This window comes from Myodes glareolus, chromosome 9 (assembly GCF_982192425.1).
Source record: "Myodes glareolus chromosome 9, mMyoGla1.1, whole genome shotgun sequence".
NCBI lineage: Eukaryota > Metazoa > Chordata > Mammalia > Rodentia > Cricetidae > Myodes > Myodes glareolus.
The window spans coordinates 38770183-38795506 of NC_142034.1; the positions used below are offsets into that span (position 1 = coordinate 38770183).

Genomic DNA, 25324 nt, shown 5'->3' on the forward strand with positions numbered 1-25324 from the left:
CCCTAAATGTTGTCAAGGGAACTGGAATTATTTGCTCCCCTCGGAGTCTAAACATAAACATCTGATAAGGTGTGCGCTGGGGTCCTAGCACACCCAGTTTCATGGGGGGCTCCCGGCTCAGAGGATCACTGTATGGCCCTCTGTCTGAAAGGTGTGGTGGCTGAGACTTCATTCCCTGAGGCTTTGTTACATAATGGCGGTAGCTAAAGCATGCTGCAGTTCCACTGTGTGCAGACACTGCTTAGGCTTTGCTTACACAGCCTTCTATCTTGCATCAGTTTTTAGCATTCATTTACGGCAAGGGCACAGGCTTGCACATGCCACAGCTTGTGTGTGGAGGTCAGAGGATGCCTTGCAAAAGTCAGTTCTCCCTGTCCGCCGCACAGGTGCTGGGGATCTACTCAGATCACTTGTCTTTACCTGCTGAGCCATCCTGCTGGCTCTGTCTATGCTCTGAAGTAGGTGGCTGTTATTTATCCATTCAATCCATTTGCTGAGTGCCTGCTGTGTGTCCAGGGTGTGCAACTGTGAACAGGACCGGCCTAGCATCTCATACAGGTTACATTCTAGTGAGTTTGAACAATATGCCACTAAAGTCACCAGCTCTTAGGTGGAGAGGAATACTCTTCCGAAAACAAGCCTGGTAAGTTAGGCTGACTTGAGGGAAAGGAGGACTCATTGAGGGAGGCGGTGACACATGAACTGAATTAAATGAAAGAACAAGCATGTCAAGTCCCACAAAGTGTGTTCCAGGCAGATGAGGACAAATGCACAATACTGAGTGTGATCACTTGTTGACTGTTGTGAGTCCCTTGTTTCAGTGAACAAAGGAGGAGCCAGAAGAAGTATGGAGATGATAGCAGCAGCAGCAACAGCAGCAGCAGCAGCAGCAGCAACAGCAGCAGACTGATCACACAGAGCTTGTACCTCTCCTCTTCATTTGGTTGCTATGGAAAGCTATTGGGGAGCTTTGACAGGGGAGGCACAAGCTTGATTTTTCTCTTGAAGGGATCACTCTGGCTGCTGCAGTCAAACCACAGTGTTGTGTGGAAGAGCAGAAGTGGCAGTCAAGGGCCATTGAAAGAGATCAGCTAGAGACACGAGAAGCCTGAGCTTGGGCTAAGTTGGCACCCATGGGAGTGGTGCAGAGCATCAGCTTCAGAGGTTAGGAGCACTTGCTGCTCTTACAAAGGACTGGAGTTCAGTTCCCAGCACCCGTATGGCATGGCACTTAGGGCTCCAGTCCCAGGGAACTCAACACCTCTTTCTGGTGTCCTTGGGCACTACATGTACATGGAGCACAGATACACATAGGCAAAACACTAACACATAAAACAAAAATAGATACAGCTTTATGAAAAAAATCTGAGTGAGACTATAGGGGAAAATAATTGTTCTTGGTCATTTGTAAACCTCTTTCTGATGCTCTGAATCAGAAAGATTCCATGGACTGAATGTTCCCTTGGGTCAAACACAGAGGGATATATTCTACTGGAGACTTCTTGCAATCAGCCCTTGCAATGATCCCATGAAAGAGATTTCATTGTATACAGAAGGAAACTGAGGCTTGGCATATTCCCCAAGGGCATATGGATAGAAGGTAGAGTTTTGAGTCTTGGTGTGGCCAGGTCCCAGGCTTAGCATTGCTAGCCATCAGACCATCTTGCTTTCCTCACCCCAATGATGAAGAATGACTGACAAGAAGAGTCAGCTGCAGAGGACTCAACATGAAGCAGCAGCCCACTTTCTCTTGTCAGCACCTCCCGGGCTTCTCTTGACCTCTCCGTAAACTAGGAAGTGAAAGGATGGGTGGAGAGAGCTAAGGGAGCAGGAGTCAGCTCACAGCCCGCACACTCTGGTTGTGACTGAAGTCATTTCTTGTGTAGTTTCTGCTATACAGGAGCCCAGACACAAACCCTCTCAGAACATAACTCACAACACCCGACAGGTGAAGAGGAAGAGACAAATTCTCTGGGAAGGACAAATGGCAGGAGCTACAGAAGGACTCGTGGCAGCCAATGATTCCTGAAACTCCATCCTGGAGGACCCCGAGGCAGGTCTGTAGTACCAACAGTAAGTACCAGAATCTGACAGCTACAAGTTCACAGTCTAGATTTAGCCTTCCTTGCACATGCACAACCCTGCACCATTAGTATGGTGCTCAAGCATGCATAGCTATCAGAAGCCAAGTACGGCAGCACATGGTTGTAAACAGCATTTGGGAAGCAGAGGAAGGAATATCACCGCAAAACTGATGCCAGGCTTGTTTATGCAGTGAGTTTCAAGCCAACCAAAGATCCTTCCCCTTGGATCTGGGTTCCCGATCACTGTTCCCCTTCTGCTAACACGGAAACATGCTCTTTTCCATCTTCCAGGGAAGCAGCAATTGCTTCAGAGGCTACCCAAAGCACTCAAATCATCAACTCAAAAGGAAGGAAGGAGGGAAGGAAGAGAGAGAGAGAGAGAGAAAGAGAGAGAGAGAGAGAGAGAGAGAGAGAGAGAGAGAGAGAGAGATCGTGGGAGGTGAGAGCTGTGGAGTTTACAATTGTGTGACATTATTCATCTCCCTCTTCATCTTTGAGCCTTGGATTTCTGCATAAAAATATCTACCTGGCAGGAGTAGGAGAGTTAGGCAGATAATATGTGAACATTATTAGGTAGAACAGTAGCTTGAATGTTTGTTGGAAATTGAAGGTACTAAAAAGTACCAGTTCTAAATCCATCCCCTCATTTATCGATTGATCCATCTATCCACTGAACATGCACCATGGCCCAATTTAGCAGCAAGGAAAACTGATCTGGAGCCTAGACCCAAGACAATGAGCCTTCGGGACAGAGGTGCCAGAGCCTCCTATAACCACACAGAGACCAAACACTGAGGAGGATGCTGAAGAAGTCAGAAGGGAGAGACAATGGGTTCATAAAGGAGCACAGACAGAAGAAGGACAGAAAGGGAGCTTCCCTTTGCTCTTGACTATGCCCTGACACCCTGTTAGGCACTTGTGAGACAGGGTAGAGCGTCCCCATTTATAAAGCAAGCAACAGTCTTAGCAGTCTTAGTGGGGGAAAGCTGCCCAAGCTCGCACGGTGGGGTTGGTGGAGTCTGAATTAACTCAGGTGTCCTGGCTTTTCCTGCCACCATACAATGCCTGTAAAACAGCACGGTCCAGGGTGTATCTCCATGGCCCAGCCACGGCAGGCACTAGTTGCTGGTTCCACACACATACCAGCACGTGGACTGTTCTGAGAAGCCCTTCCCAGCAGGCTCTGTTTAAACTGGCGTCCCTGGAACATACTTGGCCCAGGACCCATTTTCTCCCACCTATCTCACATGCTCTAACACCTAGCAATGGTTTTGAAGCCATCTCTCTCCTTCTATAGTCCTTCTTCTGTCAGCGCTCCCTGACGAGAACGCTGACTGCTCACAGAGAAAGAACAAAAGCTGCCCGTGTCCCTGGTGCCTCGGGAAGAGGGGTGTGGCTTCAGTCTACCCTCTTCTGTTCTTCCTGCTGCTTTGGTTCTAAGGAAGTTTTCTGTTTGGAACTTAGCACACATGCTTCGTTTTCCCCCTGGTTCTACACTTACAACAACAAAAGCATTGACGACTGCCATGCAGGAGAGAGTGTAGGCGTTTAAATAGAAAGAGTTCAGGATTTGGGATCAAAACCTGAAGTCTGGGGGCTAAGTTCATCTGCATGACCTTGGGCAGGTCACTTTCCACTCTGGGTTTCAGCATATGTCTCTGAACTCAGAAGACCACAATTGGACGAAAATGATGATATTCACCAGAGAGAGGTATAAACTATAAAGCATTACATTTTTCTTTTGAGACAATGCTCCTCTTGCCTCAGCTTCCTGTGTCCTGCTATTACAAGCATGTACCATCATGGCCACCTGGGAATTTTTAAATAATTCTTATTAGTATTATAAGCATCTTCAGTGATGCAGAGATGAGGGTGTGGCCACTTGTGAGACATTCTGGACTATAGAGACAACTTCATAATAGATCAAGGAAGCTGCTCAGGCAGCTTCAAGGTTGACTAGCCACTCTGCCCAGTGTAGGGCAGAAGTCACGTGGGGGTGATGGCAGCATCTCTGGGAGCTTCTTGAAGCAGGTTAAGAGACTATTTCCTGAATCCAGAGGACTCGTTACAACAAGCAAGCATCAAAGTCAATGTGGGAAAGACAGGGATAACTAATTACCGCCCTGTCTAGGGCTGCCCAAGCGGTAGATGGATGGATAACCCTTTAAAAGAGGAAGGCATTCCCAAGGAGGGCTGCTGCGCCTGGCTGCCCCCCGATGGGATTGGTGAGCACAGATAAATGTTCTCCCTGATGGCTACAAAGAGTGGGAAATGGCACGGGAGTCAAGAGTCGAAGGGCAGGGCAGCGGAGGGTTGTCTTTTAATCGTCTATTAGGTGAGAGAAGAGTGGTAGAGAGGGTCCCACACACCTCTCCTTCTACTTCCAATTTTGGAGCCCAGCAACCCAAACCATGTGTTTGGCGTTCAAGATATGCCAGGCACTTAATATACACGACCTCTCCAAATCCTTGAAACAAGTAGAAGGCACAACTGTCATTTTCAAGATGAAGAAATTAAAGCTCAAATAAAGCAGTAGAGCCTGCCCTATTTCACTCTGGGGCAGTGGTTCCCAACTTTCCTATTGCCATGACCCTTTACTACAATTCCTCATATTATAGTGACCCCCCCAACCATAAGATTATTTCATTACTACTTCGTAACTAACTTTGCTACTGTTATGAATCGTCATGTAAATATCTGAGATGCGGGATATCTGATAAGCAGTCCCTGTGAAAAGAATCCTTATCCTCCAAAAGGGTTGTGACCCACAGATTGAGAACCACTGCTCTAGGGCCAGAAGAAGATGAGTCAAGACTCCTGAGCCCATGAAAGAATCTGATCGGGAGCTTGTAGCAGTGGGTGAGGTGTGACTCAGGGATGGGGGAAGCCGATCAACAAGATCAAACCTTGATGGGTGCTTCTGACATGAAGTTCAAGGTTGTCATCTCCTTATCTAGCAATCGATAGAGGCCACACAGTTCCCACAGTACATAGATCCTGGCTGCTGAAAGGTCTTATTGTGTTACTCTGGAATCCACAACTGTGTTCAGACATCTTGTCCTGTTTTCTGGTTCTCAGTGTCCTGTCCAGTTGTCTGAGTGACAGCCCTCCCTGTTGGCTCGCTGTCTGTATTACTCTGTCCCCTCTTTGGGAGGTGGGGATTACTCATCCTCTGAGGCAGTGACTAAGCTGCCAGATCTCCCCACTTTCTGTGCACCAGGAAGTTGAATTTGAGTTTCTTAATAAACCATGGAATGGGCACAGACCTCTGAAAAAGTCACACTGTCTACTGGGGAGTTCTCAAAGGGTGGCACAATTAGGTTAGTCCTGGGGCTTATAGCCTGGGGGCAGTATGGGTCCTAGACCAAGAGAATCAGCCCCAAGGCCCCATCCACCTTTCTCTTTTCCCATTGATCATCTCTGCAAAGCTGGTAACTCACAGACATCCTGACCTTCCCATCCCCTCCTGGAAAAACCCTTTCTATGGACCATCAACCATCCCAGTCAGGAATGCTCAATTCCAGTGTCTAACAGCACTATGTCATCCGGACTCCACTGACTCATCCCACTCCAGTCTTCCTTTAATACTCTTGTTGGGGAGCAATAAGCCTTTTTGACCTGGGGCCCATCTGTTTTGCCCTCTGACCTCTGGGGTTCTCTTTAGCAGGTGACTGAAGAAGAATCTCACAAGAATGAAACCGTGACTGAGTATATACTCACTCCATTGGTACCTTGACAGTCATAGTCATCATATGAACACACACACACACGCACACCCTGGCACCATCCTGTTGGCATTACCTGTTTACTGGAAGACATGCTGGTGAGGGTATTGATGCTACTGGTATCTGTGACCACCATCGCAGATGGAAACCGGGAGGTGTGGGAATACTGAGGGGGTTCCTGTTTATGGGCGTACACTGGAGAGACAGAGAGAAGACAAAGTCAATGTAGCCACACAGTCACGATACCACCATAAGCCACACTGTACCTCCTGTCTCTCCTATGGAGAAATCCTGATTCTTTATTCAAGGTACTTAATCTCAGCTTGGTCTCCTCCCTTAGAAGATAAGGACGACATCTATTGTAGGAAAATAATCATATTTAGGCTGCCTTGAGCTAAATATATACCTTGTGCACACTTCTGTTTCCCTGACTTTGGGTAAACTATTCGGCACCTAAGCATCAACAAGCGACCTTGGACACATGGAGTACACCTCCTGGATAACATGAAGCAACTGCCTAGGTGTGCACTTACTGTTTCTGCACAATTCAAATTTCAGGCTTCCTCCCCGAGCTGAAGACTGATTAACAACAGTAATTAGATGCACGTGTGATTAACGGTATCCTTCTGAGCTATTCCTGTTTCATTGCAAGGATATCAAAGCCTTATGACATCACAGAAATATGAAGGATAAACAAAGAGAGACGACTCAAATAAGACCTCCAGGAGCACGTGACTCACCATTTAGCTGTTTTAGTACTGACTACCACGTGTGGAACCTCGTGCTGCATGCTAGCTATCCATAAGAATCACGTCGCTCCTAGGTCACCTGACTAGCTAATGAAAGCAGGTGGGTGCTTGGCCACGTGGGAGGGACTAGCATGTTCCCAAAACATGAACCCTACTAAGGAGGCCTCCAGTGTGAAATGGAGGTGAAGGTCACTGTTTTCTGGTTATTTCCTGGTCTAGTCCCCCTGAGCTCGTCCTATGGCTAGTCAGGTACTGGTTCTGAGCGACCCCATGGGTCATGGTGACCACCCAGGCCACATAGTGCCAGACCCTAGAGGAAGGCAAATGAGGCACATCTGAGTCCCAGACTCCACTGCAGGCTGTGGCAGAGTTCTAAAAGTCAAAGACATGTGATTGGAATGTGGGGTGCTATTTAAAAACCAGCCCTGCAGGACTGAGCCCCAAGGAGAGAAGGCTGAGCCACGTCGTCCGTTCAACTTCAGACCTGCCGTGTGTCCACAGCAGCTGGAGGAACAACTCAGATCCCCTTTGCCCTCCTTGCCTCTTAAGAGTGACTTAGTAAACACGTGTTTCTGCAACACTTTATGCTTATGAAAGGCAGGTCATCCATATTTTTATTTCATGTTCATAATTACTCCATAACCACACTATTTCTTCCTTTATTTCTCTCTCTCTCTCATTCTCTCTCTCTCTCTCTCTCTCTCTCTCTCTCTCTCTCTCTCTCTCTCTTTATTTGGTTTTTCGAGACAGGCTTTTTCTGTAGCTTTGGATCCTGTCCTGGAACTAGGTCTTGTAGACCAGGTTGGCCTCAGACTCACAGAGATCTGCCTGCCTCTGCCTCCTGAGTGCTGGGATTAAAGACATGTGCCACTACAGACTGGCCACTATTTCTGTTTTATGCACAAAGAAAATGAGAGTCAGAGTAGCCGGTGGCTACATAGCTCTTTAAGACTAGTCTAGTGTAGATACTTCCTGAAACAGGCAAGATGTCCATCCCTTCTTTAATGCCCTCCTTAACTTGAAAATTGGTGCTATAGCCAGACTTGGCCAGAATAGTGGAAGGCCTGGGGTCAGGATGAAAGACACGGATAGGTAAATACAGGAAAGCATAAAAGCTGAATGTGGGGACCCCCATGCAAAGGGTAGAGACTCTGGTGCTCCTTGACTTGGTAGAGAACAGGTGATATTTTCCATGTTTGGTTTTTATGTTGTATACACGTTCATGTATGCGTAGGTACACATGAATATATGGGTGTGTGTGCCTACCTGCATGCATGTATATGTAGGTCAGAGGATGATCTTAGTTGTTGCTCCTCTGGTGTGATCTGTGCTGTTTTTTGAGACAGGATCTTCCACTGGCCTGAATTCATCAAGTATGCTAAACTGTTGGCCAGCGAGCCCCCAGAGATCTATCTGTCCCCACCCCCTGGAGCTGGGACTGGAGGCCCATGTCACCACATCCAGATTTTTGATGTGGGTCCTAGAAATCCAAGCTCAGATTCTCATGCTCGTTCAACAAGTGCTTTACTGACTGCGCTGTCTCTCTAGCCCTTGTCTGTTTTGTCCTCAGTGCAGGGATTGAACTGAGAGCCTCATGCCTGTTAGGTGCATGCTCTAGCACCAAACTTTATCTCCACCCCAAGCTTCATGGCTTTCCATTAGAGATTTCCAGAGTTTGTAGGCTATGGGCACTTAAGACTCCAGAAAATTCATCTGTTTCAGAGAGGCAAATAGATCACAAGTTGCAGGCTGACTGTGACCATCAAGGGACGGCAGCAAAGGTGATGCTTAGAAAGCGTGCTGAGGCTGATTGGTGAGATTTCTCAAGGGGCTGGGATGGGAAACTATTCCACGTGCTTTGCCAATGCCCCTTTGATGGTTTTCCTCTGCAAACTTCCCCCACTTGGAGTCTTGGGGCCAGGAAAGAGGGCAGAAAAGCAAGAACGACACCCCAAAAGCTGAGCCAGTAATCCTCCAAGAAACTTCCAACCCCGGCACGCTTGTGTCCTTACTGTGCGAGTTCTGTAGCTGAGTCACCGCAGCCATGAAGGGCTGCTGGGACATGTGGCTGCCTGGGCTCTGCTGCATGAGAGGCTGCTGGTGAGGGCTGTGCAGCTGTTGGGAGAACTGAACAGGCTGGAGGGCTGCCAGGCTGCTGGCCACACTGTTGATGACTGGAACACTCTGGGCTTGGGAGGTGTTGAGGCCTGCAGGAGCAAGGGAGAAGAGTCAGAGTGGTACACCAGGGATGAACAGATGTGATGACGGGGCCTCGCCCTGCTCAGTGTGCATGTCACTGGGCGGAGCCTGTGAAGGAAGAGACTGCACGGAAAATGACTTTACAAACAAGGGAGCCGAGACCCAAAAGATAGAAGCTTCGAAAACCTGAGGGTCTCTCCAAATCACCGGATGACCTCCCAAATTCAGCTCCTTTGAGGTCACCAGAATCCCGGGAGAGCTGACTTTGTTTGCCGGCTCCATCCATGCTGGACTATGAGAAGTCTGCCCTGGTGTCCTCTGGCATAGTTAAGGATGTCTACTTTTGGGTATGGCTTATCACCCAGACCTGTCCTTCCAATAGGGGGCAGCAGTATGCAGCAGCCCCTTCTGCCTCCACGGATCCCCCTTCCCATTCCCCTCCTCCACTCCCACAACCTCAGGTTTCCACAGGCCCAGAAGGACTGAGTCTGAGGATGCACAACAGAGCCCGCAAGGCCCCTGGAAGAGGTTGAACTGGCTCTGTTGACAGTCGCAGAGAGAGGAAGAACACAAAAGAACGCAGCCTGACTGTGAAGTAGAGCTAGAGCTTTTGGTACCCAAAGAACTAGGTTGGAGAAGGAAGCAGTAAGTCAACGATGTGACAGTAGGGCTGGCCTTCTTTCTGTTCTGGGGACAGGGGGACCACCTCTATGTTCTGATATCAGGCCCGCATCCCAAGACTTCCTTTGAACCCCAGCCACCACTGCAAGGCCTGGGTCTCCTTGTCTCCATGCTCTAGTTGCTACCTGGTCTGACCCTGGGGAAGATGAGATAGGATCAGAGTAGAGGCCAGAGGATGAGCAGAGACGATCCCCTAGTCTCTGTTCATGAGTGGCCAATGTCCCTTAGTCCTTGCTTTCTGGGATTCAGGGGTGGGGGATGTGATAAAGAGGGGATCCAGAAGAGGGCCGGTTGTAGGTAAGTGCAGAGGGGAGATCTGGAGAGCTTTCCTGCAAGGGAGAACACTCTGAGAGTGTAAGCAAGCGGTATTGTGGGAAGTCCTCTAGGGAGACAGCACAAAGTCTTCAACAATTGCCCACTTGGAGCTCTAGCAGATACTGTTATCAGAAAGTTAAAGGGCAAGACCCTTGAGCAGAAAGGAAGAACAGATAACCCTCTTCCTGGCTCCCCTGGGTGGGACTTGACGGGTGGGGGGCTTCTGATCAGCCTTAGACTATCACTAGAATGTTACCTCCTTGGGGGACTCAGCTTTTCCCTAAGTGTGCATCTCGCCTGACATCCCGATACTCTATTTCAATTTTCCTCCTCTTACTGATGGCCTACTGATGTCTTCCAGGAAATCCTATGAATTCTGTTTATCCAGGATCCCATGCCCACTACTCTCATAGAGAAATCTCTGCCCAGAAAAGAATATTAACCCATCTAGACTGGATGGCATTGGAGAGCACAGTTCAGATACACGCCTGAGCCTCAGACCCACCCAGGAAGACCTCTTCAAGAAATAAACATTCTTGAGCCCCATCAAAACCTGCAGAGGTGGGGTCCAAGAATCTCATTTTCGACAGACAGTCTGAGATCCCATTGTATTTCTGGTCCAGGTCCGAGAACCTCTGTGTCATCCTAGCTCACCCATTGTGCATGACTCGTGGCCATTTTCATCCAGAAGGAGCAAAGATGAGGATTTGGCGGTGACAAGCCACTTGTCCAGAGTCCCTCAGTGCTAAGAGAGCCCCCACCACTACCGGTACACACGAGAAAACAAGAAACCGCTCTCTGATTGACTGGGTCTCAGCCAAACTTCCTGGCAATCCTCACCCTTCTTTATGCTCTGTCAAGCCCAGTGCACATGCGCACCTGTACCTGAGGTCAGTGTGCACCCTGTCCGCATGCTGCAGGAGACACTGTGAGGAGGTTGAGATGCATGGGTGCACAGGATGGGGAGAACAAATGTGGAAAATTCAGCATGGCCCTAGGCAAAGCTGTAGTTCAGACAACACCTAAGTTAATACAGTTGAGGGTGTGTCTTAGTCAATGCTTGGTATGGGAAGAAAGGAAGTGGGGCAATTTGTGTATTATTTCGTTTGAAGAAATACAGAAAAGGGTAGCTCACCCACAGGCCTTTTTCCTTTTGTAGTGTGTGTGTGTGTGTGTGTGTGTGTGTGTGCGCACGCGTGTGTGTACAGGCATGTACCTGTATAGGTCAGAGGACAACTTGCAGGAGTCGGTTCTCTCTTTCCACCTTTAGGTGGGTTCTGGGGATTAAACTCAGGTCACCAGACTTGGTGGCATACAAGCACTTTTACCTGCTGAGTCATCTCCCCCAACCCCATGAACTCTTCAGGAAGATAAGTGAGCTGGGTTTAGGCATCTCATTCCCCAGCTCCCTGCTGAGACAGGGTTTCTCTGTGTAGCTTTGGAGCCTGTCCTGGAACTAGCTCTTGTAGATCAGTCTGACCTGGAACTCACAGAGATCCACTTGCCTCTGCCTCCAAGTGCTGGGATTAAAGACATGCGCCACCACCACCCAGCCAGAATCTCATTCTTCATCCAAGTCCTGGTGTTAGTCTGGTTGCTGTAGTAGCCCATGTACCAGAGGGCCAGCGAAATGGAAGTGACTCTGAAGTAACTTGTAACTTCATAAATCCCCTAAAGATTTCTTTATTCCCATTTCCTTTCTGCAAAAGGAAATGCTGAGTGTAGTTCTTTCCAGCAGCTAAGGACAGGGTGAGAGCTCCACAAAGTCATTCAATAAATTCCTGTGCTTTCAATGGTCCCTGCCATCTCTGCCCTCAGAGGAGGCCTAAGCCATTCTCTTATACCATTCCAGTTCTTAGGAGACAGGAAGGGAGGGAAGCAAAATGCAGGAACAAGACAAGGAAGCAATCCGCATGGGGCCCTGGACCACGGGGCAGTGCAAAGTTGAAAAATTAACCAACATGCCACCTTCAGGAATCTCTGGATCCATCTGAGGAAGAGCTCAGGTCACAACGATGATTCTGAGAAACAGTGGCTTTGCCTGAGTGGTCACAGTGAAGCAGAAAAATGTTTAAACCTTCAGATATTCAGTGACAGTGAAGCTGAAAAACGTCCAAAACCTCTAAGACAGCCTGCCTTCCCACAGCCGGCGATGGCTCACCTCTGAGGGAGTAAGGCTGGGTGCAGAACAGAGCCTCCTGGAGCTAAAGGGACCTCACCCACCACCCACCTTCAGGCATGTGTTAAACAATCTACTTCTCTTTAAAATTTAGAAAGCTCAGTCAGTGACCCTTTTTGGGTCCTCTGTATTTTTACAGGACTTGTCTATGACATGAAAGGACTTCTTCAGAAACCCATCAAAGCCTTGCTCCATCTTCACCAACCCCACAAGACAATACACAGGGTTAGGAATGAACAGAAAACAAACGTTCAAGCCAAAGTTATGAGAGGTCTTGCTTTCTAGATTTACAAGCGTGTCTATATTCCTTATCACTGCATAATGCTAACAACTCATTTTATAGATGAGGAACTCCAACCCCAGAAAGTATAGCAATTTGAACTAACTGCACAACTAGTAAAATGTGACCTGGATTCAAAGCCATTAAAAAATATCTCTTGTAGGATAAATGTACGATAGATATGGTAGAGGAGAGAGAAAGGAGTCAAAAAATAAAATCCAATCTACAAGTGTGCTGAGTACAACTGAGCATGTCTGTGACCCCAGTCATGAGGCAAAGGCAGGAAGATGGCTGCAGGTCGAAGGCCAGCTTGATAGTGACACCTGTCTCAGCCACCCTACCCTGAAATATCCTCTAGGGGAGGGGGTGGGGTCTCACAGGAGCCCTTTGTGTCTGTTTCTGTTGTTCTGATTTGCTTTTCATTTTTCTCCCTGCCCGTTGGTTTATTGACAAAGAGTGGAACTTACTCTGTGCAATGGCCATGACTCCAGACAAGGGGGTCATGATGAGGTTCTGAGATTGCTGGGGATTGTGATGGGAGAGGCTGTGGATATTCGTCAAGGTGCTGACGGGGGGCAGTCCTCCTCCTGAGACAGTGATCTGCTGGAGAAGAAAGAAAGGCAGCATGAGTGGGGTTAAGCCACAAAGGGGAGGGCTGTTTCCAGAATGCTACCACTCAGCAACTGATCCATTCACCTAACAAGCAAAGTTAAACAGTGGGGCAGACTCCGTCCTAGAAGTGGAGGGGAGGACAGTAACAGTCGGGGCTCTGTCCTCATGGCCATGGTATCTGTCCATTCTTTGAGGTGCCAGCTTGATTGACAAGTCCTTCTGTTCATGTGTTACATGACTGTCACCTGCTCACTATTCAGGTGCCCTCCGTCCTGATGTCCTTCCTTTTATGTGATTGATGCTAGAGATAGGTGACTGCTAAAAATAAAAAAGGCAATGCCCCAGGACTCCCCAGTGAGGGTAGACTAGGAACCAGGAAGGAGCACAGAGTGCTCCCTGGTCATACATCAGCTCACTGCAGTCCTAAGAGTTCTGACATGCCCATTTCCCAAATGAAAAACTGAGACCAAGAGTAGATATGCATCCTGTCTGAGACCCTGAAGCTCGGAAATGGTACGCCCACCTGTTCTTCAAGTAGGGTCAGTCTACCCTGCGAACCATTTTTAACCTATTTTATACGAGAATCTCCTTCTGCCTCTTAGTAACTAATTACTAAGAGTATGAGGAGTTAAGATTTTTCTTTTCCCCCCAAATCTTCACCATACTTGAAAATTGCTCCCCCTCCTTCCTCCCTCCTCCTCCGTCTTCAATCAAAGCGCTGACGCGACTAAGGACAACTAAACCCATCTCCTCTGTGTTTCACCATCACATTTTAACGGCAGATTCATAGGTGAAGCGGGCCAGTTCTTGCATGTGTATTTGTCTATGACTGCAGTATTTAATTCTTTTATTTGTCCCGGCTAATCTCTTTTCCTATTTTTCATCTTTCCTGGTGTATAGTTGTAAAAATGTATCAAATCCTACCCCGGGCTCACCCTTGCTTTAACAATGGTGTCTATTAGCCCACTGGCTGGAACTTTCTCAATAGTACTAAATAAAAACCACTGTGAAAAATGTGTTGTTTTGATCCTGATATTAATCAAAAATATTTCGAATGTCCTCTCCTCTTATAATCACACATAAAAATCAGCTTGATATGCAGACTTTTTCAAAGTAATTTACCATTCATAGTTTTGAAATAACTTCTAATTTTTGTACTTTTGAGACAAGGTTTTTCTGCATAGTCCTGGTTGTCCTGGAACTCACTCTGTACACCAGACTGGCCCTCAAACTCACAGAGATCTGCTTGCCTCTGCTTTCTGAGTGCTGGTATTAAAAGTGTGAGCCACCACCACCCAGCTCTATTTTTTTCTTAAAAAAAGACCTTCTCTCATTTTAAGCAGACTCAGGTATCACTGAGAGCACCCGGAAACCTGAAGAGGGTCCATCACACATGCAGCTCCCTCATTGACATCTTCCTGTTCCCTGGAGTCCTGTAGACTCTCAGTCTCTTACACTAGTACCTGGAAAGAGAGAGCTCCCATCCCGTCCTTCTGGTCAACCCAACACTTTCCAAGGTTAACTTGAAAAAGGAAGGTAGGGGGTGGGTGGGATCTTAAATAGGTTTGTTTGTGTTTTTAAAATGAACATCAAGAAATGAGTTAGAGGTCACATGACCAATAAGGAATTTTGACCACATCAAACAAGAGAGAACCAGCCTGTTTGCTGGACTTGTTTTTCAAAATGTCAGAGTCATAAAAAAAAAAAAAAAGAAAGAAAGAAATTGTGGCCTGCCCTCAGACCAAATCCCTTGTGTAATATGGTCTTGAGGGGAAAGCCAGTGGAGGAGTCCAGGCCATGCCCCTCAGCACTTCAGTTTGAGGGTACCACAGAAATGTGGGTGTCAATGACAAAAATGATTATGTGTGGCTTTACTATTTGTAAGCCACTTTCCCAGAAGTCCTCAGTTCATAATGGCACAAACAGTACAAACATTATGACTTTTGTCCCTGGGTCACATATTAAGAAACTGACCCAGAAGAGACATATAGATGAGCTGTATGTCACTGAACAGTAAGCAAGGGAACCCAAGTTCAAGTTAAGTTTTGCTAGATTTTCAGTCTCATCTACTTACTGTGCTTGGCAGCCTTGGTCAGGTGACTTCCCACTCTAAGAAGTAACCATTACTTTTTGCTTGCTTCCAGGATGGAAGGAAGCCAGAGAGTTGCCAAAGATACCATGATAACCCTTAACACAACAATTTGGAGAGCCTGGATTATATAATACCTTTGATACGGTAATTTCTTTATGAGCCTACAACATGTGAGGTTAGGGCTATTAGCCCTATCTTGCAGAAAAAGAAGGTGAAATTTAGAGAGTTTAAGAAATGTCTCTAAATTTTTTTTTTCAATAAAAAGGAAGGAAGGAAGAAAGAAAGAAAGAAAGGTCTCAATTAGTAGCACCATAACTGAACACAGGTGATCTACCTCCAAGGTCGACTTAATATTGCCAAAGTAGCGCATGGGTTTAAAAACCAAAAAACCAGCATACACAAATTACAGCCTTAACTAGGGCTGCTATTTTGGCATGGGGAAGGCCTGCTCTCAAACAGAGCTGTAAGGAATCTCCACACCAACTCTAACACACCGTAATATTTCTCCCATTTTGCAAACGAAAACACCGAAGCTAAGCAATTCTTTGACTCTGCTTTGGTACATGTCAGAGCCAAGGCTGCACATTTGGATTCCCTTGCCCATGTGCCTAATTTATTTTTTAAATCTCTCTCTCTCTCTCTCTCTCTCTCTCTCTCTCTCTCTGTGTGTGTGTGTGTGTGTGTGTGTGTGTGTGTGTTGCCACTTGGTATTACTTCAAGCACACACTCATCAGTGTAATGTGTATTCCTGATGCTTATGCAGCGTGTGTGTCACCCTCTGAGCTCTCTCCAACTCATCATGTTCTTTTTAAGCCATGTTCCACTCTTGCGTTGGTGAAACACGGTCTGGGATGCACTCGTTATACATTAACAGAACAGATTCGAGTTTGGGCACCCTGCAAGAGTGACATAACATATGAACCAGGGTGTTGGAAACAAGTGAGAAGCTGGTCCCTGCAAACAAACTTCGAGATATTTGTTAACATTGAGGTGTGCTGTCTTGGTCAATCATCAATCTGGTCCACACTGCCCAGTGAGGGCAATGCTGAGAAAAGCACAAGAGCATGTCTGCAGGCTGTTTATGGAGCAGTCTGGACCTGGCCAGTGTAGTCTGTGCCTTAAGGAAGAGCAAGACAGCTCAAAGAGAGACTCCAAGGACCTTTAAGCACTAAAAGATAAGGCATGGAATTGTATTTTATTTCACTTTTTCAGTGCTTGGGGCTTCATTCTTCTAGGCAAAGAACCTCTACCACTGAGACATCCCTAACCCAGAACCTGGGAGATAATCATCATCATCATCATCACCATCATCATCATCATCATCATCATCATCATCATCATCATCATCATCATCATCATCTCTGTGTATGAATGCTTTGCCTGCATGCATGTCCATTCATCACATGAACACCTAGAGCTCGTGGAGTCCAGAAGATGGCATCAAATCCTATAGAACTGGGGTTACAGACAGTTGTGAGCCACTGTGTGGGTACTGGAAATTGAACTCCAGTACCCTGAAGGAACAGTCGGTCTTCTTGACCACTGAGTCACCTCTCCAGCCCCACATAGGAGTTCTTGGTCCACTGAGAAGTAAAGACCTCTTCTACAAACCTCTTCTTCTGGGGAAGCCTGCGTAATGCTTTAACTCTAACTTGTTTGCATTTTTATATTGACTGTTAAGAAATCATAAAGAATAAAGGCTGGAAAGATGGCTCAGGGATTAAAATCACTGGCTGCTCTTCCAGAGGACCTGGGTTCAATTTCCAGCACCTATTTGGCAACTCACAACCATCTGTAACTCCAGTCCCAGGGGGTCCAACACACACATGGTACACAGACATGTGTGTAGGAAGAATACCCATTCACATAAAATAAAAGTAAAGGTTAAAAAACATTAAAAGAGAAAAGAGACCATAAAGACTTATATATGCCTCTTAGAAGGTAGCAGACACCAATTGTTGGCAGGGAGGAAGGGTCTCTCTTAGGGGGTGAGGAGGAGCACAAGAGAGCTGAAAAATGCTTCCTGCCAGGTTGCCCATCATTTTTGTTTACAAAGACTCCCACTAGAGGCCAGCTCAGGTCTCCTGAAACTGGAGTTGTCCAGATCAGCCCCCCTCCCCCGGGACCTTCAAGTTGTTTTTCTTCCAAGGAGCTGGAGACTTGATCAGCTGTGACTCACCCCTCCTGTGTTGCCTACACAGCACACACGCCAAGGACTAAAATGGCAAGTGTTCCCTGCCACCCTCCAGCCCCCACCGGCCATGGCCACGCAGTGGTGGGGGTGGGCAGACACCTTTCGGGAATGTGTGCAGCTCCACCTTCAGCGTGGAAGTCAGGAACCCTCGCTCCTCCCTCCCATGAAACAGAGCGTGACCCAGAGAATAAAGTTTTCCATTTCCTACCCTCATGGTTGGTGTTGTAATCCTCTTGTTGTCTCAAAAGCCCTTTTCCGTGCCCCTGTGTTGCCAGACATGAATTGGGGAATGGGTCTAGGATGGTGGTGCTTGGGTATAAAGAGGTGTTCAGAGAGGACGGGGGTGACAGGAATCAGAGTGCACGATATACACTTGGGAGGCAGAGGCAGGTGAATCTGTTAGTTCGAGGCCAGCCTGGTCTACAAGAGCTAGTTCCAGGACAGGCTCCAAAGCTACAGAGAAACCCTGTCTCGAAAAACAAAACAAAACAAAAAAACCAAAAAAAAAAAACCAAAAAAAAAAAAAAAAGAATTAGAACCCTTGGAAATTCAAGTGAGCCTTACTGAATAGGATAAGGGTTCATCTGGGTGTGGGGCTGTGGCCAGAGGTATAGAAAACTTCAGAGGAAATGGCACAGCCACCGAAGTAACAGCACTGCCATTCATGAAATATTTACGATGCTGAGTGTTTTCATACATGTTATCACACTTCCTCCACAGCACTATTGCTGTTACCTCCACTTTATAGGCGAGGAAAAGAGAACCAAAGCAGTTCCGTAATTCACCCAAGGCTGCACCATGACGAAGTGCCAGAGCTGAGATTTGAAAGTGGGTCATTGTACCTTCAGAGTCACCGTTCCTTACTTCAGGCACACACACACACACACACACACACACACACACACACGCACGCACCTGCCATCAAGTCCTCCCTCTCCCTCAGTTCAGGAAGTTTCTCCCATCTCTTGTCATCCACTATAACCAGATTCTGCCCTCATCAGAACCAAAGGAGTTGGGAAAGGAGTCTGGGGCTTGTTTCAAAGTGAGGTGCTCTCTGGGTTTAAAAAAGAAGTCTGGTTTTGGAGGCCTTGGAGGGAAGGATGAATGAACATTTTATCAACACAGATGTCATTGGCAGCCCCAAAATAAACAGTGTCCCACCCGGCTCGCTCCTTTATGAGGCATTCAATCAATAAAATGAGAGCAGAGCTCTGTCAGATTTATTGGCTGGGTTCAAACTGAACACCTCTTATACCCGCCAAAGGCTGGGTCACCCGTCTACCTTTCCGTTCCTGCTCTGGACAGCCCCCATTTTCCCCCGTGGGGCTACAATGGTTCATTGTTTAAGGCAGGCCTTGTGAGAAGTTGTATTTGTTTTGCCTCTTATCTTATCGGCTCTGGCGCTACAATGGCCCAGGTGTACTCACCATTTTACCATCAGGTGAGAGGAGACTGTGGCCTGGGTCCAGGCTGCCGGGGGAGACTTGCTGTAAAACCGACTGGCTGGTCACCATGGCACTGTTGCCATGGTGACTGATGGTTGAAGAGGAAGTGACCTCATTGGTTCCCTGTTGGCTGTAGCGCACTCCTGCAAAACAACGTGAACCCAATAGGAAACATTAGTGTCACCAGGGCCCCAGGACACTGACTTGGTGCCCTTTGTTTTCAATGGTGGGAGACAAGGAAACAAAATTGATTTCTCTTCCCTGTCCACTGACAAAAACTATCAGCTGTCTTCCTTTATGGTAAGGGTGCTGTGGCCTGTGAAATGTAAGATCTCTGAAGGGAGGATGGTTTGTCATTTTGGTCATGAGCCTTAGCCTGCAATGGCTGAACCATCTCTCCAGCCCAGGAGAGGTCACTTTGACCCGTTTTGTTCTGTCCTTTGTTGTAGTGCCGGTGTTTTGGCACTTGATGGTCATTCAGCCAATTTCTGTTGGAGGATGGAGGGATGGAAGGCAGGAAAGAGAGAGCTGAACCTCCTGAAGGCATCAGTCTCTCTGAAGGTGGAGGCAGATCAACCAATAAGGGTGGGCAAGATTCCCAATCAATACAAGGATGTTTTGTAGCAAGAAGGGGCAGTGGGAAGACCTTAGGGTTTATAAACAGACACGTGTAGGCTTAAATACTGTCCGGGCCCTGCACCTCTACCTCCTCTCATGAAACAGAGAGAATGTGTCCTCTCCAGGACTATATGAGGATTGAAGACAAACTCTCTCCAGCCAGCATAATGCTGCCAGCATAATGCCAAACACCTCGGAACTGAGGTCAAAGATGCCTGGCAGGGTGAGCTGGTAGTAGGATAGACCTCAAGGTATGGACAAGAAGATTCTTGAATTCTAGGACTCCTAAGGTCAAATTCCAAGCACGGATGGAATGTTCTGGTAGAGAGCAGTTTCTAGCGACTCCTGCTTTGGCAGACTGATTGATGCACTGCCCAGGAAGCTGCTTGGCAGGAGGCCTGGCTGCCGTTCTGCCGACTCTTTCCTGCTGGCACATCTGGACTGCACTCCTGCTTCACCTGCATGTTTTGACTCCCTGACCAGCTATTTACCTCCCCAAGATGCCCTGCTCCCGAGAGAGCGGCGATAAGGCTGGGAGTCGGGTGTGTGCTCACCTCCCAGCCTGTCCCCACCATCGATTGGGTCTCAAGTCAAACAGTACCTGGACTTAGCCTATTTAATTTGGCTGAAGGAAAAGGGCCAGCCCTCTGATGATCAAATATGGGTCACAGGGAGGCTTCTCCCCTACCACAGGCCACCCAATTATTTATTTAAAAATAATTAACTAAGGCTTTCCATGGGAAGCAAAAGCCTGGACAAGGGGCATACTAAGTCCAGAGCCTCTTCTTAGAGGCTAGGCAGCACAGACCAGGGCTGCTGCAGCCCACGGGTTTTAACTTTCCCCAAAGAACTTTATTGTGTTGTAGCCACTGTTCAAAGCACAGATGCGTCTCCTGACTTCCCTTTAAGATCTCTAGTTCTCCAAACTTCCCCTTTAAGATTTTTGGCTGGGAGTTAGATCACAGCTTTACCATCTCTCTACTGGTAGAAGCTGGAGGTGTCGTCAGTGCAGTATGGAGGGAATTAGGCAGGGGGCTTGTCAGGTCTGGGCCATCTGCATCCCTTCCTCACTGATGCTCCTCTCATAGACATGACAGTCACTGGAGTTAATTCCCAGGGGAAGGGCAGGGATGGACAGATATCATGCAATCAACGGTCCACAGACCATACATCAGGAAGAGATGCTCTTATCAGGAGGGGGGAAAAGAGCCCTAGTCTTCATCTATTTCATGAATTTGGAAGGACACTTGAAATGGCAACGAATGAGGAATGCAAAGTGCATAGGCATTGGGCGGTGGTGGCACATGCCTTTAATCCCAGTACTTGGGAAGCAGAGGCAGGTGGATCTCTGTGAGTTCGAGGCCAGCCTGGTCTACAAGAACTAGTTCCAGGGCAGCTAGGACTGTGACACAGAGAAACCCTGTCTCAGAAAAAACAAACAAAAAAACAAAAAACAAAAAAAAACAAAAACAAAAACAAAAAAAACAAATCAAAACAAACAAGCAAGCAAACAAAAAAAGCAAAATGTATAGGCTCTGGAGCTAGGTGGCCTGGGCTTAAATTCTGATTTAACCACGCCATAGTCATGTAAATTGGGAGGCTGTGTGCTTTCCCTGGGCTCCATTTCCAGACTGTTAGCAATGTCCTCCGTTAGGTCCCTGGCAAAGAACACAGTGAATTACTGAATGTACTAGTCCTCGGGTCATGCTGGGCATATAAAAGTTGCTCCAAGTATCTTCCCCTCGACTTTTGGACCATCTTCATCCAAATATTTGTAGGATGGCAGAGGTCACCCAACTTTACTGAGCACCTGTTAATCACTTAAAAACCACGCTGGGAAACTTCATTAAGAAGTGGATGATCTCATCTTCCTCAGTCACCATTGCTAGCTCTGGACACAGAGATAGATGACAAAGCCTCTGGGTTAACTTTGATGTACTGAAGACACCTGGTTAACTGTCACAAAAGACCCATAGGAGAAATGGCTATGGCAGACCATGGCCACATATCCTCCATCACTACTTGGCTCAAGTCACTAATTAGTCCTGTCCCCATCATGGACCCTATGAGCCATAGAAAGTCAGTCCAACAGTCAAGGTATCTTAGTGCAATCTAGAGGCCTCCCCAGGGTCCTGGATGCCGCTGTTCCCTGGGCATCATGGGCCTTGGGTTATTGCTGAATTCCCAACAACCTAGGAAACAGACAAGTAGGTTTCGACTCAGCAAGACTGGCTAGAAGTGTCAAAAGCATGAAGGATGTATATGGCTCTTCATCCAGTGTACCCTGAGATGCTTTTCATGTCCACGTGTGCAAGCAAGTAGAAGTCAGAGGATGACAACCTTGAGTAACCTTGAGTATTTGCCTTCAGGCATCACTGCATTATCTTTGTTTTGAGAAGGTCTCTCACTAGCCTGGAGCACATCAGGTATGCTGGGACAGTCAGCCAGCAAACCCCAGGAATCTAGATGTCTCTGCTTCCCCAGCACTGGGATTATAAACCTGTATGCCATGCTCAGCTTTTGCACAGGGTCAGGGAAGGTAGCTGGGGATCCAACTCAGGTCCTCATGCTTGCATGGCAAGTTCTTCATGGACCAAGTTGCCTCTCTAGTTTCTCTGCTCAGAAACTTCTGATGACCCCTTGATGCTTTCTGAGGGGGACCTTGTATCTGTGCTCTGCCTTATTTTAAATACATCATTCCTCACCTCACTCCATGCGGTCCCCTCTCTGCCTTGCCTATGCTGTTCCCTCTGTTTGGACAGTTCTTTTTCCTGTAGCATCTCTGGGAAGATGTTCTTCCTTCTTCCTATTATCTAGTGGTTCATCCTCTGGCTTCTAAGGCTCGAGGGCAGTGATTCTCAACCTTACTAGTGCTGCGAACCTTTAATAGATTTCTTCATGTTGGGGTGATACCCCCAGCCATGAAATTATTTTTGTTGATGCTTCATAACTGTAATTTTGCTACTGTTATGAATCATAATGACCTGATTTGTATGATATCTGATACGTGACCCCTGTGAAAGGGTCATTTGGCTCCCAAAGGGGTCATAACCCAGAACTGATGATCTAGAGATTTGACATCAGGGTCGGCCTTCTTGTACTCCAATCTGTTTACTTTCCTCTCCCTCTTGAAGGAAGAGATGCTGTACTCATTGTTGCTTCTCTGGGCTAGCAGAGTACCTGGCATTGTGCCTATTTACAGAATGAAGGAACGAGACCTCAGCTGCTCTAAGGACCCATGCCCCAGATCAAGGGACAAGCAGAAAGAGAAAATAGGGTGAGTTCTGTATTGATAGTGTAAATCTGTTCCATGTCTATTGCTAGGTGATCGCTGGAAAGGCACACAAATTTCACAGCTGAGAGGCACCAGACAAATTCAGGGATTGGTACAAAGCTGAATGGGGCCACACAGAATAGAAAAAGCAGCCCTGTGCATGCACACATGCCCCTTGAACAGCTGCCAGCAGCCTCGGTCACTCAAGTGCTATAAGCCACATCTATGCCCATCAGGAACCATAGTTCCTCCCACCTGCGGACAGTCCTCTGTTCACCACTTCACGACAATGACCTATAACCCTTCTGACAGCTGCTTCCTTAAACAAACTTCAGGACCCTTCCAAGCTCAAGTGCCACATTTATTGTTGGATGGCATTCATGTTCCGTTAACTACCTAGTGGCTGTAAAACTGCTGATGTTTCGATGGAAGACTTATCTTTTTAAAATGTGTCACTGATGGTGTGATTTTTCCCATTCGTCCTGTAATGGTTCTTGTGCAACCTAGCTTTGTGTGTTGTTTTTAGACGCCTGTGTTGGTTTATACAGGACCAGCTGTGCCTTGTGTGTTCAGAGGAGAGCTGTTCAGGGTGTCCCTAACTACAGAGGTGTGTCCTAAATCTGTTTCAGGGCTCCCACCTATAGCTTGTAGATCCCTGACTATGAAACCCACCTCTCTGAGACCCTCAAAAAACAGCAAAGATTTCAATTCTGGAAATGAACAAAGTACCAGTCTCTAGACATTGAGAACTCTGTCTGTGAGTCTCCCCTTTAGCTCCATTATAATTTGAATCAATCAACTTTTTAGGCTTTAGATTTTTGTTTGTTTGTTTTTGCTGTTTTTGCCCTGTAAAATGGACAAACAGATTTTCTTCCTCTGGTGATAGATGGTGGATTAATAAAATAATTTAAGAGAAGCACTGGGCTTCACTGGGAGACAAAACAAACCAAAGAGCAATGTCAACCAGGAAGTCATGTCTGGAATTGCTCCTGAATCAGGAGATAGAGAGTGGGGACTCTTGGGTAATAGGGGCTCAGCTTGTCCCTCACATGGCCCTTGGCACTGAAGCCTGGGAGCTCCCCTTGCTGTAAGCTGTACCCAGCACCTGGTGGGATGCCTTCACCCTTGACACTTCATTTTGAAGCCAGCTCCTATTCGTGATAATGCAGGAATGTTCCTCCAGTTGGTGGCCCTGTGCCAGCTCAAGTGAGCGCCCCAGCCACCAACAGAGCAAACATTACTCAACTGGCCAGGCCTCTGTCACACACATTCTTCCTCTGTGTTCCTAACCTCATGCAGAGCACAGCCCAAAACCATTGGGTCTGAAAACTAGATATTTACACTGGGGTAGGAGGGAGCATGGGAGGGAGAAAGTTCTCCCAAAATGAAGCCATTATGCCCTCAAATCATGCACAGACCGAACTGTGATTCTTATGAAGCCCCAGCTTTGTACTGGGAAGGGAGAAGGGGAGTGTTCTACTAGTCTTCCTGGTCCAGTCCTGTGTCCTTATACCCGCCCCCATCTGAGCACCATTCATTTTCCTTGAGGACAGAGGCAGAGAGATGGACAGTCTGGTGAATTTCTCAGATACTCGTTTGTCATTAAAAGAATGGGAACAATTCCTTGGCCTGAAGTCGGGGACTCCAGAAACCAAAGCTTTCAAATGAATTAGCATTGCTACTGCAGTTTCACCATGGACAACACCGGTCTTTTGCTGTTCTGAATACTCTTTCTCCCTAATAAAGACCTGGGTTTGCACAGAGCTTAGGAGATTGAAATTTTGAAAGCCTACAAAGAGAAAACTCATGGAAAATGAATGCAATTTAGACACTAGGGCGGGCTCCGTTCTAGACCCAAAAGGCCTCAGGTAGAAGCCCCGTTCGTGGCATGAGAAACACAGGCCTGTGAGGATGGCAAACATTCTTGACTCAAGGGTAAAACATTGAATGATACTTCAGGGAAGCCCACAAACTGGTTTTCTTATTAAAAAAAAAAAAATCAAAGTAAATGCAAGCGGGGAAAGAAAGAAAGGAAGGAAGGAAGGAAGGAAGGAAGGAAGGAAGGAAGGAGGAAGGAAAGAAGGAAAGAAGGAAGGAAGGAGGAAGGAAAGATGGAAGGAAGGAAGGAAAGAAGAAAAGAAGGAAGGAAGGAAGGAAAGAAGGAAGGAAGGAAGGAAAGAAGGAAGGAAGGCAATCAAGAATAGTGCTAATGTTCATGGTGCCTTCAGATGTAACCTACAGGCAATGGGGGAGGAGGGACGGGCAGCCTATGTCCTTCCTTCCACGGGGCTGGCCTTTGTAGGTGCGTCCTCATGTCCTTGCCAGGGAGCTGGTTTCTGCAAGCAAACATCAGGTGCTTTGCAAGATGACTTCAGACTGGAGTCCAAGGCCACAGCCTAAAGAGCTTCCTTGGCGCTGGAGAACTGCCACAGGCCTCACCCAGGAGACGGTTTTATTCCTGGCTTCTCAGTGGGCCACAGATGTACATGGGACTCAGCGGGCAGCAGAAGTTCTGATGTGGTTACCCAGCTAGTCTCCCGTTCTGAAGCTGACTCCCTTTCCTCTTCCTTTTAATCCCTAAATGGATACCCAGTATGCTGAGCCACTTTATCATGACCCACAAAGAGTTTGTGTTTCTCGGTTGCATCTCTTATGAGAATGTATGTACCCTGAGGGTAGGTTGTCATCATTTGGTCTGTCCACACGATCCATCTGTCCTGCCCCCCCCCCCCGGTCTCCTCAGCAACTTTTATATGACACCTGGCCTGTGCCAGGATTTGCAGAATGAGTCAATAAGAAAGAACGACCTGACAGAGGGCTCCACGAGAAGCCACCGCAGTATACAGGTATCAACTAAGGCTCCTACATTTTTTCTGT

The 25324-nt window shown here is 47.2% G+C and overlaps 1 protein-coding gene across 5 annotated transcripts in view; it reads right to left on the bottom strand.

Annotated features, from left to right (window-relative positions):
- The window catches only part of Hnf1b (HNF1 homeobox B), a 53306-nt gene that overhangs the window by 2994 nt on the left and 24988 nt on the right, over window positions 1-25324 (bottom strand). For 3 of the 5 annotated variants that reach the window (XM_048446677.3, XM_048446675.3, XM_048446679.3), the window contains exons 5-8: window positions 18538-18698; window positions 12680-12815; window positions 8571-8765; window positions 5886-6004 (exon numbers count right to left, since the gene is read on the bottom strand). In XM_048446677.3, the coding sequence (XP_048302634.2) occupies window positions 5886-6004; window positions 8571-8765; window positions 12680-12815; window positions 18538-18698 (611 nt within the window). The remainder of the gene's footprint in view (window positions 1-5885; window positions 6005-8570; window positions 8766-12679; window positions 12816-18537; window positions 18699-25324) is intronic. The other 2 variants (XM_048446678.3, XM_048446676.3) reach the window with 1 other exon arrangement.